The sequence below is a fragment of the Propithecus coquereli genome, unplaced genomic scaffold (genome assembly GCF_000956105.1).
Source record: "Propithecus coquereli isolate 6110/MARCELLA unplaced genomic scaffold, Pcoq_1.0 Scaffold748, whole genome shotgun sequence".
NCBI lineage: Eukaryota > Metazoa > Chordata > Mammalia > Primates > Indriidae > Propithecus > Propithecus coquereli.
In genome coordinates, this window is record NW_012153596.1 from 285722 (window position 1) to 309268 (window position 23547).

The 23547-nt window shown below is 58.9% G+C and overlaps 1 protein-coding gene across 3 annotated transcripts in view; it reads left to right on the forward strand.

The window, feature by feature from the left end:
* ATP2B3 (ATPase, Ca++ transporting, plasma membrane 3) overlaps positions 1–23547 on the forward strand; it is a 42459-nt gene that overhangs the window by 2064 nt on the left and 16848 nt on the right. For 2 of the 3 annotated variants that reach the window (XM_012662051.1, XM_012662049.1), the window contains exons 2-18: positions 3372–3569; positions 3714–3971; positions 4411–4536; positions 5143–5268; positions 7899–7940; positions 9693–9857; positions 10360–10574; positions 11256–11498; positions 11793–12034; positions 13837–14071; positions 16697–16876; positions 16960–17047; positions 17502–17608; positions 18483–18674; positions 20230–20443; positions 21707–21918; positions 22819–22926. In XM_012662051.1, coding sequence (XP_012517505.1) covers positions 3372–3569; positions 3714–3971; positions 4411–4536; positions 5143–5268; positions 7899–7940; positions 9693–9857; positions 10360–10574; positions 11256–11498; positions 11793–12034; positions 13837–14071; positions 16697–16876; positions 16960–17047; positions 17502–17608; positions 18483–18674; positions 20230–20443; positions 21707–21918; positions 22819–22926 — 2951 coding nt within the window. The remainder of the gene's footprint in view (positions 1–3371; positions 3570–3713; positions 3972–4410; positions 4537–5142; positions 5269–7898; positions 7941–9692; positions 9858–10359; positions 10575–11255; positions 11499–11792; positions 12035–13836; positions 14072–16696; positions 16877–16959; positions 17048–17501; positions 17609–18482; positions 18675–20229; positions 20444–21706; positions 21919–22818; positions 22927–23547) is intronic. The other variant, XM_012662050.1, reaches the window with a different exon arrangement.

A 23547-nucleotide genomic window follows, 5' to 3' on the forward strand; every position in this document is an offset into this window, starting at 1 on the left:
TACCCACCTGCCCCTCACTGCTGCTCAGACACAATGTACTCCAGGCCCTGCGCCAACCCCCTGGCAAGGTGGGCACACTTGGGGGTGCCGAGGAGGCAGGCAGGCACCCCCATGTAGGTGCTTTACAGAGGACAGGAGGCCAAGGAGGTGTGTGGGGCATTGCAGGAGGGGGACTTTGTCTTCACATCAGTCCATTCCGCCCAGCCTTCGTGGAGAGATCCAAGAGGATTCTAGAAGCCATCCTGAATTCTCCTCCTGTTGGCCAGGAAACCTGGGTCTTAGGCCGAGCCTAGTGGTGGACTTGCCAGGGGGACCTGGCCCCCACCCCTTCGCCGGCCTGGTCTCCACAGGCGGTCATGGAAAGGAGGAGGCGGATTAGCTGGGATCCAACACGATATGGTCCTAATCCAATTCCGATGGCATCTGGCTTCTGCTCTGGGCAGGCTGCCCATCTGTGTCCAGGCCAGCCGGCCCCCCCGCCCCCACACCCTGGACCCGGGCCGCCCTCAGGCTGCTGCGCAGGCACTCGCTTGGAAGCAGAGGGGCTGCAGCTGCCTTTCGCCCCCCACGGTGGGTGCTGCTTCGGCAGTAGCTGTCAGGAGCCCCGAGCCCACAGGAAGGCCGAGGCCACAGGGCCGGGCTGAGGGCAGCTGCCTGGTGTAGGGCAAGGAGGGAGGAGCTGCAAGGGCGAGTCAAGGCCAAGGCAGAGGCTGACGGAGGGGCAGAGAGGGAGCTCCTGGCGCGTGGCTAGGGCACGCAGGAGACAGACTCGCATGGTGCCAGGGGGACCCATGGGCTCTCTAGAGGCTGCGGTGGGCTTCTGTCCCTCTCCAGGGGCTCCAGGCTAGGGCAGCAGAGGGCCTGGGTGTCTGGGAGACTGAGAGTTTGGGTGTGTCCCTAGCATCAACCCCACCTTTCACAGTTCCTGCGGTTCAAGGAGACAGGCCCCAATCCGGAGCGAGCCACAGGCCCCGCGGTTGGGCTCCTGGTCCACAGCCCTCTCTCCTGCCACCTCAGGAGCTGAGGTCCCTAGTTTCTCCCAGATGCCCAACTGGGGAAGCTGGAGAGACTGTGGGCCTCCAAAAAGAGGCCTTTGGCCCCTGCAGAAACCCGAGCCGGCCGGCTGGGCCCAGGCACAATGAGGCCAGGGGAGAAAGGCAGGGACAGCTGCAGCTCTTCTGGGTGGGGAGGACGTGCCAAGGCTGTGCCGGCCGAGGGCTTCTGCCTGTCAGTCTTCCCACCTTGGCCGGGCCCTGCCCTGCGCCGCCCCGGAGCCCCACAGTTAGCACTTTCTTGCCCTCAGTCATCTGGGGCTGGGTCTCGCATGCCCTCCCAAGCCTGCAGACCCTCCTGTCCCCACAGCAGGTGGCAGGAGTAATGCCACCTACTCAGGTCCGGGAGCTGCAAGCTGCTGTCTGCCCACTAGGGGTCAGTGTGGGGCTGGTCCCTTGGGAGACAAAGAGGCAGTGGAGCACAGCAAGCTGTGGCAGCACGGAGAGGGTGAAGCCTGACGGCTGAGGACAGGGCCAAGGAATGGTGTCCAGGCTTGGAGGCCCGTGGCCTGGATGCCAGTCATACGTGGAAGCTTCCAGTGCCTTCAGACACGGTGCCTTGGTCCAGGCCAGGGTAGACTGAGAAGCTAAGCCCCCCTGTGTATGTGAATTCTGAGCCCCTCCGAGACCAGGCCCTCACAGGCTGGCTCACCAGCCTCGGTGCAGAGCCCCAGGAAGGGAGCCTACCGCTCCAGCCCTCCCAGCCACGATGGCTCACCTGGGGTGAGTGAGTGGCCTCCTGGGGCTCCAGAGTTTTGGTCGAGGCCCTCTCAGCCCCTGGGCCTTGCATTGAGGTGCCTTGTCTGCTTAAGACTCAGAGGGACTCATTGGAACTGGCCACCCCACCCTTGACCCTCTGTGTCCTTGGCCTGGGGATGCCATGCCATCAGCATGAACCATTGACAATCCCATTAGCCCCAGCCTCCCCACGCCTTGTCCTCAGGGATAACAGGTGACAGAATTGGGTAAGGAGGGGTGGTTGTGATTGAGAGGCCAAGGCTAATTTAGGGACTCCTGAGGAAGCTGGTCACCAAATCTTCCAGAGTGACTCTGGGTGTAATTCAAGTCACCATTTAGATGCCAGCCCAGAGGGGTTGGTTCCCTAGGCATGGCTGAGAGTGGGATGTCATATGACACGGTGAGGCCAAGCAAGACCCAGAAAAGGCTGCAAGAGCTCTCTCGGTTCCTGCCCTCACTGCTGTGACTTCTGGTTCCCCCTAGCCCAGCCTGTGCCTTTCTCCTCTCCTCACATGACACATCAGTCCCCCTCTTTGGGTCTCTGAACCCAAGAACTTGCATTCCCCTGCTAGCTCTCATGTTCCCTCTCCTCTGCTCCTTCCCTGAGAAACTTCTGGAAAGCAGGCCTCCACTCCCTGTCTTCAGCAGACACTCCTCTGTCCTCCTCAGCAGCCATGGGCACCATGGGCCGCTGCATACTTCTGGAGACTCCCGTAGCCCTTGGCCCTGGCCCTGCCCGCCTTCCAGGCTCTTCCCGCCCCCGCAGGTTATGCTGTGTGACCCTGCCAGTCTTTGGGACCAGCTGCCCGTGAGGATGGGAGTGTGGCCAAGGCCCAGTGGCTGTCCGGTTCTCAGGGCATCCGTGTCCTGGATGCGCATTCCCACCATGCAGACGTGCTCTGAAGAAGATGGGGAGCCCGGATGTTAGGAGCCAGAGAGATCTGTCCCGACAGGAGGAAAAGCCCCTTCAGAGAGGGCCCTGGCCAAGTCTTTGGCATCTGGTCAGAAGCCGGCTCATGCCAACCCCACCTCCCTTGACTGGTGGCCCTCCCACATCTCCACGAAAGTCCCCCCGACACATGCTGTCCCGCAGGGGGCGGCTAGATGCTCTTTCTCCTGTTTGGTTCCCTCTGCGCCCCCCATCAGCTATCATCACCTTCCTCCGAATCCTCCTCAGAGGTAGTCTGGAGGTGGCACAGGACAGCGCAGAGATTGGGAGAGTAGATGAGGGAGGTGCGTGGCCTCGGGTCAGGTCCCAGCCATAGTCGGGTAGCCTCCTGGGCCTGTTTTCTCATCTGTGTGTCAGGAGGAGGGTGGCAGCCCTTCCTCCCCGACTAGTAGCCCTACCTCGTGCTAGGGGATTCGGGCTCCCCATGGCGGCAGCCGGAGGGGCCGCACGCTCGCTGTACACACGCGCCCCCGAGGCTCTGCAGAAAGGCTCGCAGCACCAGGCCTGTGCAGGTGTCACCCTCTTGGAGCTGACAGTCTGGGCGAGGCAGACACTGGCCAGGAGCAGGGTGCCCGGCACATAAGGCCAGCTGGCCCCACTATCTCTTTCTGTGCTTCTTGGGCGCCACGCAGGCCTGGCGGACAGCACCAATGACTTGGAGAAGCGCAGGCAGATCTATGGGCAGAACTTCATCCCTCCCAAGCAGCCCAAGACCTTCCTTCAGTTGGTGTGGGAGGCCCTGCAGGACGTGACCCTCATCATCCTGGAAGTGGCCGCCATTGTCTCCCTGGGCCTGTCGTTCTATGCACCGCCCGGGGAGGAGAGTGAAGGTGAGGGCAGGCGCCTGGCTGGAAGGAGGGGGAGGACTGAGACCTGAGACGAGGGGAGGCTCACAGGATGTCCCAATCCCAGTGGTAGGGCACGTGGGCTCACATGACTTCTCCATGTTTTCCTTCCCTTGGTTGTCGGCACAGCCTGCGGGAATGTGTCAGGTGGCGCAGAAGACGAGGGCGAGGCTGAGGCTGGCTGGATTGAAGGCGCTGCCATCCTGCTGTCTGTCATTTGTGTGGTGCTGGTCACGGCCTTCAACGACTGGAGCAAGGAGAAGCAGTTCCGAGGCCTACAGAGCCGAATTGAACAGGAGCAGAAGTTCACGGTCATCCGGAACGGGCAGCTCCTCCAGGTCCCTGTGGCCGCACTGGTGGTAGGGGACATTGCCCAGGTCAAGTACGGTGAGTGTGCCAATCTCCACCCACCCTGCCAAGGAAGCCCACTCTCATTTCTGGGAGGGTGGCCAAGAGGAGACCCCCCCAGTGCAGACTCTGTCCCCAGGGGCATGCGTGTCTTCGCCTGCAGGAGGCCGGAGCTGGGGCGCATGGGGAGCGTGAGGCAGGGCAGAGAGGGGGAGTTTCAGACGCAGCAACACTCCAGCAAGCAGGCCATTCCCACCATGAAGGAGGCAAATGTCCCCATTCCCTGGGAGCTGGATGACATGCTTAGGTGTGGGTGGTTCCCCCCAGAAAGGCAGAGGTGGAAGGAAGAGGTCTCCCAAGTCCCTTTTCCGAGTGGCCCATAGGTCAGGTGGGACCTGCCCGGCAATGCGGGGAGGTGGTGGGGAGAAAGACCGCATGCACCCATGGCCTCTGGTCCTAGCCGCCGGCCGTCCCTTAGGAGACCTGCTGCCTGCTGACGGCGTGCTCATCCAGGGCAATGACCTCAAGCTGGATGAGAGCTCCCTGACTGGGGAGTCGGACCACGTGCGCAAGTCCGCCGACAAGGACCCCATGCTGCTCTCAGGTGAGGGCCACCTTCCTGAGCAGCCTAGCGTGAAGTCGCCTTAAAAGCCATTTGGCCCAGCATCCGAGTCCAAGCCAGCCTGCCAGGCCGGCCTCAGCCAGGGCCTCCCTGAAAGCCCTTCCAGGTAGGGAGTCTGAGGACTCCATCCACCACGAGGCCTGGCAGTGGCAGCTCTGGCCACAGGGCAAGGCAGTGGGCCTTCTCAGCCCAGGGGGGCCCTTGGTGCTGACCGGGAAGCCCCAAGAGGAGAGGCTTCCTGAGGGTCAGCACAGTGCCACACTCCCCCCACATCCGGAGCCTGCAGAAGACCCGTGGGGCAGTGCTCCTCCCCAGAAGGTCCTGACTTAGCCCAGGGTTTATCCCCGTGGGAGAGACAGTGGGAAACAGGACAGGACGGCTAGAGGCCCTAGGTGGGCCCCAAGAATGGCTCCCCATGCCTCTGGGTGAGCCCCTCCTCCTCTGTGGACCCGGGAGGGCCTCCAGCCTAGACTTCAGGTCAATACGGTCTCTGGTGGCCTCTGGTGCGGAGTCCCTGTTTCTGTGGGTGCTGAACATGTCTTTCACCAGGGGTGCAAACTCCTGTCTCTCTCTGTGTTGCTCTGCCAGGCACTCATGTTATGGAGGGTTCTGGAAGGATGGTGGTGACGGCCGTCGGTGTGAACTCCCAGACAGGCATCATCTTTACCTTGCTTGGAACTGGTGGAGAAGAGGAGGAGAAGAAGGATAAGAAAGGTACGGCAACATGGCTGCCTGTCACCACGGCCTGCGCTCAGTGGGTAGGAGGCCACACCCTGTCTTCCAAGCCTTCTCGGGGACTGCTCTTCGGAGGTTTCCCCTAGGGAGCCAGAAGGCTGGGGTCCCCCCAGTTCTGTGTACGGGTAGCTTTCCTTAAACCACTGTCCCCCTAAGGCTTTGGGAGCATGTTCCTGGGGTGAAGGACTGTGCCCCGCCTGGACAGGAGCAGGGCCAGCACCCACTGAGGTGCCAAGGACCCCAGGCCAGCATGGCAGCCAGGGAAACGGGGGCCAGAAGTCAGAGGCAGAGCCGCCCGAGCACGACGAGGCAGCAGAGCAGGACGGAACTCCTCAAAGGCCATACGGGGTCAGAGAAGGCTGGGCGGAGGCAGAGCAGTGTCTGGGGGCTGCCCGCAGTGTGCCCAGGGCCCCCCTTGCTTTGGCCTGGGCTTGCCCGCAGGCGTCTCCTGCAGCCGGTACCAGGTAGGAGCAGGTTGCTAGATGTGTGCCCCGCGTGGGAGAGCTCTGCTTCCTGCCCGTAGCCTCCAGCGCACACTGGGGCTGGTGAGCTGGGGAGCGGTCATCAGCCAAGGTTTGGGTGGGGACAGGTGAGCCTAAGGAAGGCTGGGCACTGGGTCACCTCAAGAAGCTCCCTCCTCCTGGAGGCGGTGAGGGAGGAGCTGGGTAAGCTGCTGTTGCCTAGAAGTTTCCATAGGCCCTGCCTCCTGGCAGCCTGGGCCTGTGTCTCCCTGCGTGGGCACCTCTGCCACGCAGCCCCCTTCTTTGTCACACCAGCCCCCTGTCCCTGCAGTGAGTGCCCTAGGAGTACACAGGCCGATAGGCAGGCCCTGGGCCTATCTGGCCGTCCGGGCTGGGCTGAAGTCCCCAGGCCTCTCTCTAGGGAAGCCCAGTTGACCCCACCTGGTGGCCTCATCCCCAACTGGTTGGCAAGGAGCCTCTTCCATACCAGACCCTCCAAGGCCCTGTCCCTTGGCCTAATGGAACCTATACTCTCAGTGGCTCCTGCACCTTTTTCCCAGTCTCCTTACTTCCTGCTCTGTCCCTTAAATGCTGGTGTCTTTCCCAACTTGGTCCTCCTCCTCTTCAAACTTGACCAGATCCATCCAGCCCCTCCCAGGCCCCTTCCCCACCCCAGCACCCTCAGGCAGGGCGGGTGCTGGAGAGGGGACCCTGAGAGGCCCTGGAGGGGCAGCAGCAGCATGGGCAGCTCCCCCGTCACCCTCCCCCTCGCGGCCTCCCCAGCCCCCTTTCCACCCGCTACCCCTTATTTCTTACCTTTTGACTTTGACTCTTATGTACCCTTCTCCTCCACGTGTCCTCCTTCCCCTCATCACCTTCCCTCCACTGCTGCCCCTCTGTGCCAGGCCCAGTCCTCATCTTCCCGCAGCATTCACTGCACTCCTCCCTCCTCCAGAGCTCTCTCATCCACCCACCTGCAGGCAGGCTCTGTAGTCCCTCCTTCCTCTGGGCCTCATGGCCAGCATCTCCCTTGTTGTGCTGTATTGTCATTGTGCTGTCATCATATGTCTATGGGTGCCTTCCCTGCCCCCCAGAAGTCTCTTTCACCTTTGAACTGCCCCCCTCAACCCCTACAGGGGCCCTGGGCCTCTCCCGCTTCCTGACATCTCATGCCACTTGGATCCCCAGGGACATGAGACATTGGGTGGTGACTGATAGGTCAGCCCATAAGCCCCTCCTGCCCTGGCTGATTCATCTCTGGATCCAGGGCCATTTTGGTTGTGGCCCCCAGGAGAGCTCCTCTAACTGTAGCCCTCAGAAGGGCTGTCCGGCGCCATGGCCCCTAGGAGGGCTGTGGCCACCACCGAAGCCCCTGGGCGGGTCCCCTAGTGCCTGTCCTGTCCGATGTGCACACTTTCTCCAGTGCTGCAGGGCACTGGCACTCAGCCCAGCCCTCCTGTGCAGTGCCCTGGGCTACAAGTGAGCTTTGCCCTAGGTTAACCAATGACCTAGAGGTGCCTAGTAGGTGCCCAAGGTCTAGCAGAGTCCCAGGGTCTCATTCCTTTATCACTTTAAGGCACAAACTGAGATTACTGCTGGCAGTGGTTGCAGGGAAATCCAATCCCTAGGCCAGGGTGGCTGGGTGCTGGCTGCCCAGCTACGGGGGGTTAGGAACCATCTAGGTGAACCCCTTGAGCGGGTTCTGGGGAAGCAACATCCCGAGTAGAGGAGGACCCTGCTTCTGGAAACCTCCTGCTACCAGCCACACGTGACCCTGGACCTGTCAAGGACTGGCTTTAGGGGTTCTCTGTGGGTAGCTGGATGAAGGCCCAGGGGGAGCCCCAGCCAGCAAGCGGTCTTGCTCAGGAATCCTGGAGCTTTGGGGGGACTGTGTGTGGGGAGGTGGTGACAGGATGAGCCTGGAGAGTACAGGGCATTGAGAAGGTGCCACCTTGGGCAGCAGTCAGGGCCACCAGCAATCAGGCCGCTCCTTCTGCTCCCTCCTCCTTTGCCACGTAGCCCTGAGGCTGTCCTCCGCGTGTGTCTGTGTGTGTGTGTGTATGTGTGTGTGTGTGCACGCGCGCGCGTGCGCGCGCGCCACGTTGATGTTCTCAAGCCTTCGTGTCTGTCGTCCCTCTTCCATTGTAGGCAAGCAGCAGGATGGGGCGATGGAGAGTAGCCAGACCAAAGGTAACGCGCGCCACTGCTGGGGCGGCCGCTTGGAGCCCTGGGGATGGGGTTGGCGGAGGGCATGGGGGGAGGGGCCACCGGCCTCACTTGGAGACCAGGTGAGTGGGCTCCATAGTCCCATCTTGGTGCAGAGGGAGGAGAGGGCACACCCCTGGGGCTGCTCCAGGCATCCTGTCCATAGACACTGATGGAAGCTCAGACAGGCCACCTAGAGGATGGCCGCCCATCCATCGTCATAGCCCACGCTTGTCTGTGCCTTAGCCCAGCAAGTGCACAGAGATCACCTGTACATGAGCACCCCGGGGCCACTTTGGCCAGATAAGGAAACTGGGGTACAGAGTGGGTGATTTTCCCCAAGCTCTGCATCCCAGTCAGTGGGGCCAGAGCAGGGGGACAGGTCAGCTACCCTCCAGCTGACCCTGTGGGCCAAGGAGAGAGAGCAGCCAGCCAAGGGCTAGAAGCCTGGCTCTGCTCCCAGCCCGGCTGCTTGGTGGGTGCGGACACTCTGTGGCCAGGCCTGTGTCCGGCTATGAGACACAGGCAGCAAAAGTAGCTGGATGGCAGGTGGCCCACAGAAGAGAGGAGATGTCAGGTCAAATCAGCGAGCAATTCTAGGTGCAGAGAACCCAAAAATGGACAAAGCATGGCCCAGGCCCTCTGGAAGGTCACGGCACAGAGAGAGGGACATGGGGACAATACTCAAGTGTAGTATGCTATGGTCTCACCCAGCGACCCAGGGACCATAACAGGGTCAGACAAGCCACTTGGAGCTTAGAGGATAACTAGGGTTGTGAGGGTTAGGGGCAGGGGACAGCCTAATGTCTGGAGCCCTGGGTTAAGGGGGAGTGGCCCAGCTGTGTGGGGCCAGTGTGTCCCTGAGGCGCTGGGAGGAAAGAGCCATGGTGAGTGGCCTCAGGCCACCAGGTGAGGAGGAGACAAGAGGTGAGGGCAGTAGTGCCAAGAGCCCCATTGGGCAGGGCACAAGGACAGGATGGGGAACCCCTGCGTTGCTGGCTGGGGGCCGGGGCCCAGGAAACAGGTAGGGGTGGACACAATTACTTCGGCAGTCGTCAAGACCCTGAGGCTGTGGAGTTGGTGCGGCCAGAGCTTGGTGGGGAGGGAGGTGACAGAGGCAGAGGGGTGGGGAAAACAGGGGGCCAGAGCTGGGGGACATGCCACCACCATGTCAAAGGTAGCAAGGATGAGGGGCACAGGACCCTCACGGGAGGAGTGAGGGGGCCACCTGCTCTAGGGGGAGGCAGCTGGACAGACAGACAAGGCTTGCCCAGGGGACAGGCTGCTGAGAGGAGAGACGGCTTAGAGGCTCTTAGGCCCCTCTGACTAGAGCAGACAGGTGGCTTGGACACTGGTGGGCAGATAAGTCAGCTCAAGATTCCGGAACATTCCTTGGGCTACAGGCCTCTGCTCTCAGGTATTGAGATTTGGGTGTTCCAGGACTGGTCACCCTGTCTGTGTGCCCAAGTACCTCGTGATTGTGTCTGTCCTCCCTTCCCCCAAGAGAACCATCTGTCTGTCCTACCTAGGACAGCACTGGAGCCACCCCATCCACCCCGAGAGGGCCTGGGCTTGGGAGGGAGAGAAGGAAGCCGTGTTTAACTTGGAAATTAGAGAACTCCACTGAATCCCATGTCCTCTCTTATGGTGTGGCATGTCTTTACCCATGAAAGCCACTTGTAGTCTCTTTACCCCAGCCAGGCCCTAACCTTGGCTGTGGGATTCCTCTGTGTGCAGCTAAGAAGCAGGATGGGGCAGTTGCCATGGAAATGCAGCCCCTGAAGAGTGCGGAGGGCGGGGAGATGGAGGAGCGGGAGAAGAAAAAAGCCAACGTGCCCAAGAAGGAGAAGTCTGTCCTTCAGGGGAAGCTCACAAAACTGGCCGTGCAGATTGGGAAAGCAGGTAGGGACCGGGAGCAGAGGTCACCAGGCTCCTGCAGGTGAGCTGGAAGGGATGTGACAAGTGATATGTGGGCCAGGCAGCCAGCGGGTACAGGCTAGGGCCAGAGATGGCCATCAGGGCCTGGCCCAGCCCTCCCCCGTGCACATAAATTCCAAACCCTCCACTAAGGCCCCAGGGCACACGAATTACTCACGTTACCCCCTGGGCTCCCCACCCCAGGCTCCAGGCTCTGCCTGGGGCACAGTCAAAAGGCAGCCAGCTGGCTGGTACCCTGACTTCTGAGGGTGGGTCGAAGCTTGCTGGTCCCCCACAGCCATGCTTTTCCTGCCATTTGGGGACTCCAGCAGAGGCCCTTTGGAGCCCCCACACAAGCAGGCCCCATGCTCACCCTGCAGAGCCACATCCCTGAGCTATTGGGAAAGGCCCTGACCTGGCTCCTACCTCTTCTTCCCTCTTCCTCCCTGCCTCCCTCACCCCGTTCCTGCCCCACCCTCTGCGGCAGGGCTGGTGATGTCTGCCATCACCGTCATCATCCTGGTCCTCTACTTTGTCATTGAGACCTTTGTCGTGGACGGCCGGGCATGGCTGGCAGAGTGCACACCCGTCTACGTGCAGTACTTTGTGAAGTTCTTCATCATTGGTGTCACTGTGCTGGTTGTGGCTGTCCCAGAGGGCCTGCCTCTTGCTGTCACCATCTCCTTAGCTTACTCTGTCAAGGTAATAATAGTACTTACAGTTGATACCATTATACAGGCCCAGAAACTGGGATAGGCACTGGGGCCGCAGTGAGAACTGGGGACAGTTTGGGATCCCACAGAGGAGGGGAGGCGCTGAGCAGGGACCTCAGCTCCGGCAGCACAGAAGTCTTCCCCTCCCAGGTTCCTGGGCACAGTGAGATGAGCTGGAAAGCAGGCGGGTGGTGGGAAAGGCCTGGAGTTTGGCATCTGCAGGATGCAGGCAGGGGGAGGACAGGGGGAGGGGACTTGAGGGTGGAGGTAGAGGTGCCAGTGCTGCTTGCAGAGGCCGGGGCAAGGAGGCAGTGGGCAGAGTGTGTGGGAGCCGGCTGAGGTTGGGGAGCCGCAGGGCCAGTGGGCAAGTGACAGGGGCTCTGGGTAGGGGAGGACCCAGGTGAGATCCCCCGGGTGGATGAGAGTCCTGAAGCCTTACAGGCCAGTGCCCTCGGTTTGTCTGCCACCCTGCAGCCAATCCGTGCAGTGCCTTCCAGCCTTGCTGTCAGCCCAGTGCTGACTGAAGTCCCCAGTGGGCTGTTAGTGCCCCACATGGAGCTGGCTGAGCAGAGCAGAGTGGCCCCTGATGTCTATGTTGACCGTCTCTTGCTCCACCCACCCGATGAATGAACAACCCAGGCACCCCCACCCCTGTCTGCGCCCTTTGCAGAAAATGATGAAGGACAACAACTTGGTACGCCACCTAGATGCCTGCGAGACCATGGGCAACGCCACGGCCATCTGCTCGGATAAGACGGGCACACTCACCACGAACCGTATGACCGTTGTCCAGTCCTACCTAGGGGACACCCACTACAAAGAGATTCCAGCCCCCAACGCCCTGACCCCCAAGATCCTCGACCTCCTGGTCCACGCCATCTCCATCAACAGTGCCTACACCACCAAAATACTAGTGAGCCTGGCAGGGGCAGGGCTGGGTGGGCGAGGGGCTCACTAGCCTCCCTTAAGAACTTTTGACCAGTGCCACATGGTCTCTGGGGTGCTGGGCACCCTCCTCCCCATCCCTGGCCTGCAGATTCTGGAAGGCCCTTCCAAGCATGGTGAATGATGGGAAAGCTGCCCATCCAGTCTGCACTGGAGGCCTTCCTCTGCTCCCTGCTCCCACACCCTGAGCCGTGCGGGCCCCGGGGGCAGCCGGGGGTGGTCTCGGGGGCCCAGGGCCATGCTGGCTCTCCTCACCCTGCAGCCTCCGGAGAAGGAAGGCGCTCTCCCACGCCAAGTGGGCAATAAGACGGAGTGCGCTCTGCTGGGCTTCGTCTTGGACCTGAAGCAGGACTTCCAGCCTGTGCGCGAGCAGATTCCGGAAGACAAACTCTACAAAGTGTACACCTTCAACTCTGTCCGCAAGTCCATGAGCACAGCCATCCGCATGCCCGACGGCGGCTTCCGCCTCTTCAGCAAGGGGGCCTCAGAGATCCTGCTCAAAAAGTGAGTGGGTGGCAGGGAGGGGCCAGGGCCATGGCTGGAGGTAGCCAAGGGGTATGTACACAGTTTCTTTGTTTGTTGTCCTGGTGGATTGAACCTGGTGGAATAAATGGTCAGAACACTGACCATTTTCACCACTTTAAAGTGGACAGTTCGGTGGCATTAAGTACATTTACAACGTTATACAGCTGTCACCACCATCCAGTTCCAAAACATGGTCATCACCCCAAAAGAAACCCCATCCCCATTAGCAGTCCTTCCCCATTGCCCACCCTAGCACTGGCACCCACTCATCTGCTGTCTGTCCCTAGGGATTGGCCTGTTCCAGACATTTCATAGAAATGGAGTCACACCCTATGTGGCCTTTTGTGCCTGGCCTCTTCTTAGTGTAAAGTTTTCAGGGTTCACCCATGTGTCAGCACTTCATTGCTTTTTAAGGCTGCGTACTATTCCACTGTCTGCACAGACCACTTTTTGTTTATCCATCTCTCCGTCTGTGGACACTTGAGTTGTTTCCACACTTTGGCTATTGTCAGTAACACTGCTGTGAACATGCTTGTGTGACTTTCTGACTGAACACCTGCGTCAGTGCTCTTGGGTATGTAGCCAGGAGTAGAATTGGTGGGTCATATGGGAACTCTTATGTTTAACTTTTTGAGGCACCACGAAACCGTTTCCCACAGAGGGGACACCATTCTCCATTGCCACCAGCAACGCACAAAGGCTCCAGTTTCTCACCCTCATCAATACTTATTTTCTGATACTATGACAGTGGTGCCGGCAGTCGTCCTAGTGGTTGTGAGGTGGCGTCTCATGGTGCTTTTGAGTTGCATTTCCCTGGTGACTAATGACATTGAGCATCTTTTCATGTACTTTATGGCCATTTGTATGTCTTCTCTGGAGAATTGTCTATTCAAGTCCTTTGCTCGTTTTTGAGTTATTTGTCTTTTCATCGTTGAGTTGTAAGAGGTCTTTATATGTCCTGGACACTAGGTCCTTATCAGATATGTGACTGGTAAACACTTGCTCCCATTCTGTGGGCTGTCTTTCCACTCTCGTGATGGTGTCCTTAGATGCACACATGCTTTAAAATTGTGATGAAGTCCAGTTGATCTATATTTTCCTGTTGCTTATGTGGGCCTTCTTTTAGAGGTGATGAAAATATTCTGGAATTAGATAGTGGTGATGGTTGCACAATGCCTGTGACATGAAAATCCATTGAATTGTCCACTTTAAATGGGCAAGTTGCGTGGTGTGTGAACTATACCTCAATAAAGCTGTTAAAACAAAATGAGGGGGCACAAGCAGTGTCACCTCCCAGCACCTGGTTCGTCCCCACTCCGTCTCATTTCCTTTTGCCGCAGCCCAGTCACGCCAGCTCCTTCTTCAGCAGCCTGGCACGCGAGCCCCATTCACTTCTCCCACCTGCCTCTGGGGCCCTAAGCTCCTTTGTTCCCTCCTGTCTCCATCTGAATCCACCCAGTCCTGCCCCATCTGAGAAGCTCCTGGGGTTATCAGAGCTGCCTTGTCACGTCCCCACTCCATGGTGACAGCTGATTGCCAATGTGCCGCACCCTTGCCCCATCGAGTCCATGGGGAGCTGCCATGGCCTCGCTTGGCATTCCTTGGCTTGCAGCTAAATCTCCCCAGTCTGCCTCTCGCCACATGGCCCTCTCCCCGCGTCTCTCTGTGTCCTCTCCTCTTTTTACAAGGATACCGTCATTGGCTAAGCTCACCCCTAATCCAGCGTGACTGGCACTGTTTCCTCTTGTTCTCTCGCTGCCTCCCCCTTTCCCCCCACCTAGGTGCACCAACATCTTAAACAGCAATGGTGAACTCCGAGGCTTTCGTCCTCGGGACCGGGATGACATGGTGAAGAAGATCATTGAGCCGATGGCCTGTGATGGCCTCCGCACCATCTGCATCGCCTACCGGGACTTCTCTGCAGGCCAGGAGCCTGACTGGGATGACGAGAATGAGGTCGTGGGCGATCTTACCTGCATAGCTGTCGTGGGCATTGAGGACCCCGTGCGGCCGGAGGTAGACACCCCCTTGTCTGTGAGCGGCCCTGGTCACTGTGCGCTCTGCTGGAGGTTGTCCGCGTGGGTAGCAGGTGCCTTTCCTCACATCCAGCTTCCACAGTGGGGTCTGGACACAGAAATCAGGGAGAGGGCGCCCCTCCTCACTTCCCCAGAGTCATAGTAGAGAAAGGCTGGGTGTGGCATCGGCGCCAGAGCCTCAGGGATCCTCCAGAGGGCGTGGCCATCCTGCCCCCAGATGAGACCCTCCTCGTGCACTTGAGCCCTCTTCCTGGGTGCTCTCACCCTGGCACCCACACAAAGCCTCTGTCCTGTCCTGCCCCCTCCTGTGTGGCCTATGGGCCCTGCTCAGGCTCCACCTTCTACCAGGTAAGAGAGGGCGGCAGTGGGAGCGATTCCCGTAGAACCGATGGGCTGGGTGGGTGGTGGAGCCTGAGGGGCACAGGTCAGGGGCACAGAGTGGGTAGTTCCCAGTTGAAGGTTTGGTTGGGGCAACATGAGGTTCAGGGCCTCCCTGTGGAGGTGTAAAGTGTGCAGGCAGGAGTGGAGAGCTCAAAGCAAAGGTCCTGGCTGGAGATTCCAGAAGCATCTTTCTATGGGTGAGAGCCTCAGGGTGGACAGCTGCATCAGACAGAGGCCGACGCAAGAGCAGAGCAAGGAGGACAGGTGAGGCCGGTCATGGCCTTGACGTCAGGAGGGCTTTAAAGATGGCAGACCCTTGAGAGGGCACGATCGTGGAAGGCAGCAGGCCCGGAGGGAGTGTGAGGCATGAAGGTGCAGACAGCTGGCGGGAGGGTACATGGGCCATGGTGCTTGGAGGTGCGGGTTGGCCACGGCCACAGGGCGGCCCGTGGGGCTCTGCCCCAGGGGGCGCAGGAAGCTTGTAGCCCAGGCTGAGTTCGTGCCAGAGTGGGGACCGTTGGCAACTTCTCCGGCACCCAGATGAGAAAGGACAGTGTGTCCCCTGAGGGAGAGGTCAGAGAGGTCGCCTCTGGAGGTGGGGGCCTTTGTGTCCCCCAGAGCTGCTCAGCCACTGTTTTCAGTGCAGAGCCCCTGTTTCTCAGGCTCCTCATGGCCACTTGGTGGCAGCAGAGGGGTGACCTCCAGACGCTTCAGGGACTCGCTCAAAGGGGAGTTGTCTCCTTGTGGCTCATGGTCTTGCTGTGCAGCACCCCAAGATCCTCAAAAAGCAGAAAGCGACCCTGCACCGGGAGCAAGGACACACGTTCCAGGGTGCGGGTGCAAGCCCCTCGTGGCACCCAGGCTCTTCCCGGGCAGTGTTTGCTGAAGGATCATTGGGTCACTCTGTCACAGCCTGAAGTGGGGCCCCCCTCTCCTTGCCCACACTCTCTCCCTGGCTGAGATCACATTCCCCGAGACTGGGGCCACCAGCATGCTGGGGACTCCCAGGTGACTGTCCTCCTCTGGGGTCTCCCAGCTACCCTCCTCAGCCCCTCACTGCCTGGCTCCTGCTCGTATACATCCCTCCCACCTGCCTGGGCTCCCTGGACTGTGGGCTGGGCCTGACCTCCTAATCCACCTCCCAAGCTCTGAACCTCCTCTCCCTCCTCGCCCCTTCCCTCACTGTCCCTTCCCCCTCAGTGGCATCATCTGCCCCACCCTGTCTCACTCCACTCTGAGCCTGAAAAGCCACGTACCTCCTCATTGATTTGGAAACTGTTCTCCCCATCCCTCCATCACTGGACAATGCCACCACCTCTGGGCTAATCTCCGGGATTCCCACTCTCAGCCCCTTTCAGCCTGTTTTCCACTCAGCGCTAGAGGGATCTTTCTCCTTCCCTTGCTCCAGAATCTAACATGATACAGGTGGCCCCCAACTTTCTTAACGACTTTCGACTTGGTGGGCATCAGTGTGCGGTCAGTCCCCGTAGGACCATTGTTTCCCGCTCAGTAAATCGTTATGAGATATTCAACGCTTTGCCACAAAACAGGCTTCGCATAAGATGATCTTGCACAACTTAGGCTAATGTAAGTGTTCTGAGCACATTTAAGGCAGGCCAGGCTAAGCTGTGATATAGTAAACATGTTTTCCACTTTTGATATTTTCAACTGACAATGCTTTATCAGGATGTGACCCTGCCATAAATTGAGGACATCTGTATTTGAAAACTGAAATGCATGTTGCATAACCAAAACAATGTTCCACTTTCCCTGCCTTATCATGGAAACCTACAGCTCTAATGAAAAGATTAATTCTGAGAAAAATATCTTAGGTTTTATATTGTTAAAAAAAAACGGAGGCAAATGAGAGAGGAGCCCCAAGCTTGGCCACAAGCCAGATGCCTGCCTTGAGTCAGGGCCCTGCCGGCCATCAGGGAGCCAGCACGATGGCTGGGGGCAGGAGGCCCTGCATTGCTCTTTAGAGCTGACACAGCCACCCCCCCAGCCTGCCAGGTAAGCTGGGTGATCCTGACACACCCAGGCCGACTGTGGCTAAGCTGTGTGGTGGGGCAGCCCCATCATCCTTTGTGCTGCCTCGCATTAGTACCACTGTCACTCTACTGGACCTTGGCCACCCGCAGATCTGAGTGGAGGAAGGGGTGCAGGCTGGACTCTACATATGTGTGGCCTTGAGGGCCCCACCTACTTCTCTTGTCTCTTCCAGGTCCCTGAAGCTATCCACAAATGCCAGCGTGCTGGCATCACGGTCCGCATGGTGACTGGGGACAACATCAACACGGCGAGGGCTATTGCGGCCAAGTGCGGCATCATCCAGCCCGGAGAGGACTTCCTGTGCCTGGAGGGGAAGGAGTTCAACCGGCGGATCCGCAACGAGAAAGGCGAGGTAGCCCCCCACTGCACCCAGACCGGCCCCCCCGCCCCCTGCCCCTACACCCCAGTGCTGCAGCCTCCGTGTGCCTCCCCCAGATAGAGCAGGAGCGGCTGGACAAGGTGTGGCCCAAGCTGAGGGTGCTCGCCCGCTCGTCTCCCACCGACAAGCACACTCTGGTCAAAGGTAAAAGAGCCTCTTGCCCTAACCCTGCTTCTCTGGGTTAAGGGGCTGAATGGAAAATGCCCAAGCAAGATGGGCCCATAGAAGCTGGCCCCTCATCATAACAGATGGGAAAACTGAGGCCCAAGAGCAGGAGATACTTATCCAAGCCACACAGTGCTGGGCCCCTCCCTTCTACCAAATCACACACCCAGAGTCATCTCCTATCCCCTGAACAAGTGAGCCGGTCTCACTGGGTGACAGGGCTGGGGTAGGGGCAGAGGGACAGGGCTGTCCGGTTAAGGCCTGTGGACTTCACACCGCAGGTGACAAGGAGCACAGAGTATGGGAACGGTAGCACAGGCAAAATCCCAAAGGGTTTTCAGAGCCAGCCCCAACTCCCCAGCTCCCTGGGCTGGGCTACGCAGGGCCTGGTGACAGATGGCACCACCCTGCCCTGTCCCACTCTGTGTTCCAGGGATTATCGACAGCACCACTGGCGAGCAGCGGCAGGTGGTGGCTGTGACTGGGGATGGCACCAATGATGGGCCGGCACTCAAGAAGGCGGACGTGGGCTTCGCCATGGTGAGCCACGCGGTGTCAGCCCAGCTCCCCACAGTGGGTGGGCCTGTGTCCAGCTCGTGGCCATTAGCTATACCAGAAAGTGGGAGCCAGTATTGGGGCAGGTTGCAGAGTGCCAGAAAGTTCGTTCTCTCATATCCTGGCCACTTGGGCCTGTGTGGGCTCTGGCAGTCAGGGGACATGTGTGCCATTTGTTTAAGGGTATTTGGTGTGACGCACGAGGTGGGGCCCAGCCATACCACAGAGGGGAAGGGGAGCAGCGGGCGGGGAGCCCCTCTCCCCACCCTACCGACGAGGAGCACCCTTCACTGGCCACAGTCAGCACAGCCCCTTCCCAGCACTCATACTCCAGGGGGCTGTGAGCACCAAGTTGAGCTTCGCAGGGCTGACAGCTGTCACAGGGACAGGACTAGGGAGGGGACAGGGCTGAGCACTTTGCATGGCCGTAGCTGCACTTGCGTCTGAGTGTTGGGGCCGGGGTCCCTCTGCAAACACTGTGTGGACCAAGAGGACTGGTTCCTCCTCACCCAAGGCATCCCCGTCCAGGACTTCCAGAGGCTCCTTAGATAGCAAGCCTCTCTAGAGCACTAAGAAGGGACTGCAGGCTGCTTGGTGGCCACGTGGCGGCAGCTGGACCTTGTGTGTAAGGCCGTGTTGATGGCCATGTTGTCAGCGCACTGTGTTTATGAGCAAAGCCTCCCTGTGACAACCTGCTGTTCATAGTACAAAACACGTTGGATAAACACCAGTGCTGTTCCCAGCTGGGGGGCCTTATTTGGAAGGGAAGGACAAGGAACCAGCCCAGGTGGGCTGGGCGACTGAGGGGGACTGGGGCAGCGGCCCCATGGCAAATCTGTTTGTGTGTGTCACCCCCCAGGGCATTGCAGGGACTGACGTGGCCAAGGAGGCCTCTGACATCATCCTGACTGATGACAACTTCACCAGCATTGTCAAGGCGGTTATGTGGGGCCGCAACGTCTATGACAGCATCTCTAAGTTCCTGCAGTTCCAGCTGACAGTCAACGTGGTGGCCGTGATCGTGGCCTTCACAGGAGCCTGCATTACTCAGGTGGGCATCGGGAGCTGCTGTGGCCTGACAAGGACAATGGGGCTCCCGCCCATGACCCACGGGGCCCGCCGCAGGAGGCTGCTGGTTTCCAAAGGCGGTGACTGAGTCTGAATTGCCCAGGCCTAGGGGCCACGTTGGGAGAACGAATTTTTTTCTTTGCTACAGATTTTTTTTTATTGAGATCAAATTCACATACCAAAAAATTCACCATTTTAGAGTACACAATTCAGTGGGGGGGTAGTATATTTACAATGTTATGCAGCCATCATTTCTATCTAGTTCCAGAACATTCTCATCAGTCCCAAAGGAAATCCCATCCCCATTAGCAGTCACTCTCTGGCCCCCTCTCCAGCCTCTGGCAACTGCAGATCTCCTCTCGGGACATCTAATAGCAGTGGGGTCAAATAATGCGTGGCCTGTGTCTGGGGCCTCACGTAGCACAGGCTTTCAAGGTCCATCCACACGGTGGCGCAGGCAGAACGTCATTCCTTTGATGACCACCTCACGCTCCATTGTATGGATGTGCCGCATTCTGTCTACCCATCCAGCAGCTGCTAGGGACGGGGTCATTTCCACTTTTTGGCTGTGGTGACTGGTGCTGCTGGGACGTCGTGTATGGGTTTCTGTGTGGACGTGTGTTGTCAGTTGCCCTGGCACTAGACCTGGGAATGGAGACGCAGGGTCACATGGGAGCTCTAGGGTTCAGCCTTGGTGGAGCCTCCCCCACCTTTCTCCCCACAGGCGAGTCCCCAGAATTTACTCGTCCCCCTTTAGAGAGGGTTAAGTTTGTTGTCGACAGGTAGTTAAATTACTTACTGATCAACTTGGTCCTTTCGAAGATTTTTTAAAATTGAGATAAAAGTCACATAACATAAACTTCACCATAATAACCATTTTAACCATTTTAAAGTCTATAATTCAGTGGTTTCTAGTACATTCCCAGTGTTGTACAACCATTACCCCATCTACTCCCAGAACATTCTCATCACCCTAAAAGGAGGCCCTGTCCCCATTAGCAGTCACTGTCTACCCCCGCTCCAGCCCCTGGCAACCACTCATCTGCTTCCTCTCTCTATGGATTTGTCAGTTCTGGAAGTTTCATGGGAATGGAATGGTACAATACATGGCCTTGTGTGTCTGGCTTCTGGGAGACTGATTTTTAAGCAACAACTCAGAGGAGCTAAGGAGAAGGAAGGTCCAGTTCAGAGTTTCTGCCTCCTTCTGCCCCTTGGGCATAGGGAACAAATAAAGTAGCCCTCATTCTGTCCCAAATCCAGAGCCCCATCTTAGGGCTGTTTTGTGGTCTGGGGTTTTTCACCTCCCGCGAAGGGTTTGCAGCACACCTTCTCACTGCCTCCAGCTGCAAGAAGAAGGGAGGTGGCATAAGAAAGCCCAGCAAAAGCCCCTGCTATCCTAAAGACAACACAGGGGTGGAGATGTCATGTTTTTATGGACATGAAATTCTGGTGACACTGACCCCACGCTGAGTTTCTACGGGAGCTGCTGGGTTTCCGGGCCTAGGCCTTCTGCAAGGGTGACTGCCTCCTCTCCACAGGACTCTCCTCTTAAAGCTGTGCAGATGTTGTGGGTGAACTTGATCATGGACACATTTGCCTCCCTGGCCCTGGCGACAGAGCCGCCCACCGAGTCGCTGCTGCTGCGGAAGCCCTATGGCCGGGACAAGCCCCTCATCTCTCGCACCATGATGAAGAACATCCTGGGCCACGCCGTCTACCAGCTCACCATCATCTTCACGCTGCTCTTCGTCGGTGGGTGGGCTGGGCATGGTCCGTCGCGGGGGCATGCGGGGGGCCTTTGAGCGGGACGGGCCGGGGAGTGGGAAAGGAGCAGGAGAGCCTCCGACCCTCAGCCCTCCCTCACAGCAGGGAGCGGTTCCAGTGTCCTGTGGTCTTGTCCACTGCTCAGGCAAAGTGTCTCTTCCTCCACCCAGCCCCAGATCCATTCACCCACATACCCCAGGACTGTCTCTCCAGCGACAATGACCGGGGTGCTGTGCTGGGAGCTATGGGAGGAGGAGGAGGGGCGAGGAGGGGAAAAGAGGGAAAGGAGAGAGTAAAGGAGGGGGAGGGGGAGGGAGGGGTGGCCAAGCTCCAGGTGAGGGGGCCAGGGGCTCAGGAAGCAGGAAGGGGCGAGGCAGGGGAGAGAAGGAATGGAGGATGGCACCCTGGGAGAAGAACGGGGGCCCCAAGCCCTGGCCAGCAGCCTTGCAGACCGGCCAGGGTGGGTGGAGGGCGTGCTCCTCAGAGAAGCAAATCCTCCGGCGCAACATCGCCCTCTTGGATGCCTCTGGCCTCTGCTGGCACCAGTGGTGGCTCTCCTGCAGGGCTGTTTGTCAGTTTGCTTGTGGTCTTATGTCAGTCAGGGGCGCTCTCCAGTGTCTGGTGACCCTTGACTGTGTGGTCCCATATCCACATGAGGCTCTTAGAAAGGGCTGGAATCAGGGGGTCACCTGTCACTACCCTCTGGGGCCTAGTGTGGCTCAGCTTTCAGAGTGCGTCCTGGGGTGTGCAGGGACAATGTCTGCTGAGGGGCAGGACCCACAGGGTGAGAGAGCCCCCAAATGTCAGTATCTTGGGCTTCTTTGGGGAGCCCTTACTCTGATTTCTTGGAGCAGAAGGCTCCCATCACCTGCCCAGGGCCTAAGCCCAGCTGCCCCGTCCCGGGAGCCAGGCAGAGCTAAGAGACTTTCTCCGGCTCAGGTCTGAATGTCCTCATTCCTGCCCTCAGTTTCAGTGCCAGCACCCTGGGTCCAGCCCCTGGCCTGGCGGGGTCTCAGGACTCTGCTTGAGTCTTGGGTCTGGCTTCCTTGGGCCTTGAGCTCGAATCCGTCACCCTCTGGGACAAGGGACTCATGTGAGGAGCCACGCACTATTGTCTTGCTCCAGAGTGATGTGGCCCTGGTCACGCGCTGAGACAACTGTGCAGGGAATATTGTGCGGCTCTGCCGGGAGACGCTGGCTGGGCCGTCCCACACAGGCCTCCCTCCCCTCACACGTGCCCTTGGCTTCCAGGGGAGCTCTTCTTTGACATTGACAGCGGGAGGAACGCGCCCCTGCACTCGCCGCCCTCGGAGCACTACACCATCATCTTCAACACCTTCGTCATGATGCAGCTCTTCAACGAGATCAACGCCCGCAAGATCCATGGCGAGAGGAATGTGTTCGACGGCATCTTCAGCAACCCCATCTTCTGCACCATCGTCCTGGGCACCTTTGGAATCCAGGTAGGAGGGGCGACTCCACTTTTGTCCCGGTGTCTCCCCCCGCAGTGGCCTCTCCACCCCTCCTGACTTCCCCTCTCAGCGTTCATCTTCCAAACATCACTGGGCTTGCCCTGGGGTCACCTGCTGGCTTCCGGAGTGGTTTGGTGGGCCTTCAGCAGAGCTAACTCTTCTCATAGGTGCTGTAGGTAAGGCCAATAGGTCAGGAGGTGCGAGCCACTGAAAGACAGTTGATTACTCACAGAGCCCAGGAGGAGGATGCAGGCCACAGCATGGGGGCCACGGGGAAAGCAGCAGTTAGGAGGCAGGACTGTGGACAGGAGCCTTTACTGTGGCTTCCTCAGGAAGGAATGGGTAAGGCAGGAAGCAGGCTCAGGACTGGCAAGTGTGCATCAGTCCAGCCCGTCCTGGGCATAAGGGCACTCCCTATGTGTGAGAGTCTGACAGAGGAGGTGTCTGGGGTGTGGGCTCTGGATTGGTTGGTTTGCAGTTGAAGCAAGCAGGCAGGAGGCCAAGGCTGGGTGACTTGGGCATGTGCTGGGGTCTCCAGAACAAGGCGTGCCTGGCCTTTGCACACAGGGCAGGTGTCAGTGGTGCCTAGCCCTGGCAGGGGAGGGGCGCCACCAAAGGGGCTACAGCTGTTCCATCCCAGCACCCTCGGCCTCGGGATCAGCCCATCCGTGAAGCCTTCCTTAGGCACTTGCTGACGGGGGGATGAAGGGAAAGAGGCCGGAGAAAGGATGGCCAGGCCCTCTGCCCGTGAGCACCCATCTGCCCCAGGGAACAACAGCCCTCTGACTCCCCCTAGGACGGCCAGGCCTCCAAGGGGCAGGGCCGGCCTAGAGGACAAGGGCGGCCTGGGAGCCGCTGCTGGACCTGCCTTTCCCCACCTGTCCTCTGCAGATTGTCATCGTCCAGTTCGGCGGGAAGCCCTTCAGCTGCTCCCCCCTATCCACAGAACAGTGGCTCTGGTGCCTGTTTGTTGGTGTTGGGGAGCTGGTCTGGGGACAGGTGAGTGTCTGCCTGGTCAGCTTTCTCTACCCTGCCCCGCTTCTGGTCTTATCTGCGGGTGGCACCAGTGATGGTCCCACTGCCCCAACTCCTGCTCCAGGAGAGCGCACCACAGGCTCAGGCCTGTGACGTACCATGACCCAGGGTGGCAAGGCCACAAATGACAGTGTCAGCAGAGAGAATGCAAAGGACAATGGCCAGGATGTCATAGGGCCCCAGGAAACCACCCGCCACTCCCCTTTCCATGATAGGAGCCAAAAAGTGCCCCTTCAAACTGAGTGGGTTAGAAAATCCCCATGTATTTGAAATTAAACAACACCTGCTAAATAATCCATGGAGCAAAGAGAATGTGTCGAGAGAAATTAGGAAATATTATGATCTGATGGAAAGTGACAGAACCACACATCCAGTCCTGTGGGCTGCTGCTGAAGCCACGCACAGGGGGAAGTTTATAGACCTGATGATTAGATCAGGAAGGAACAGCCTGACACACGAGAGGCCTCTGAAAGCATTTCTCTGGAGTTCTGGAACGTTGGCATAGGAAGCTGGGTCCAGGATCCACTTCTCTCGGTGTCTTAATCACCTTGGCTACCATAACAAAATACCATAGGCCGGATGACT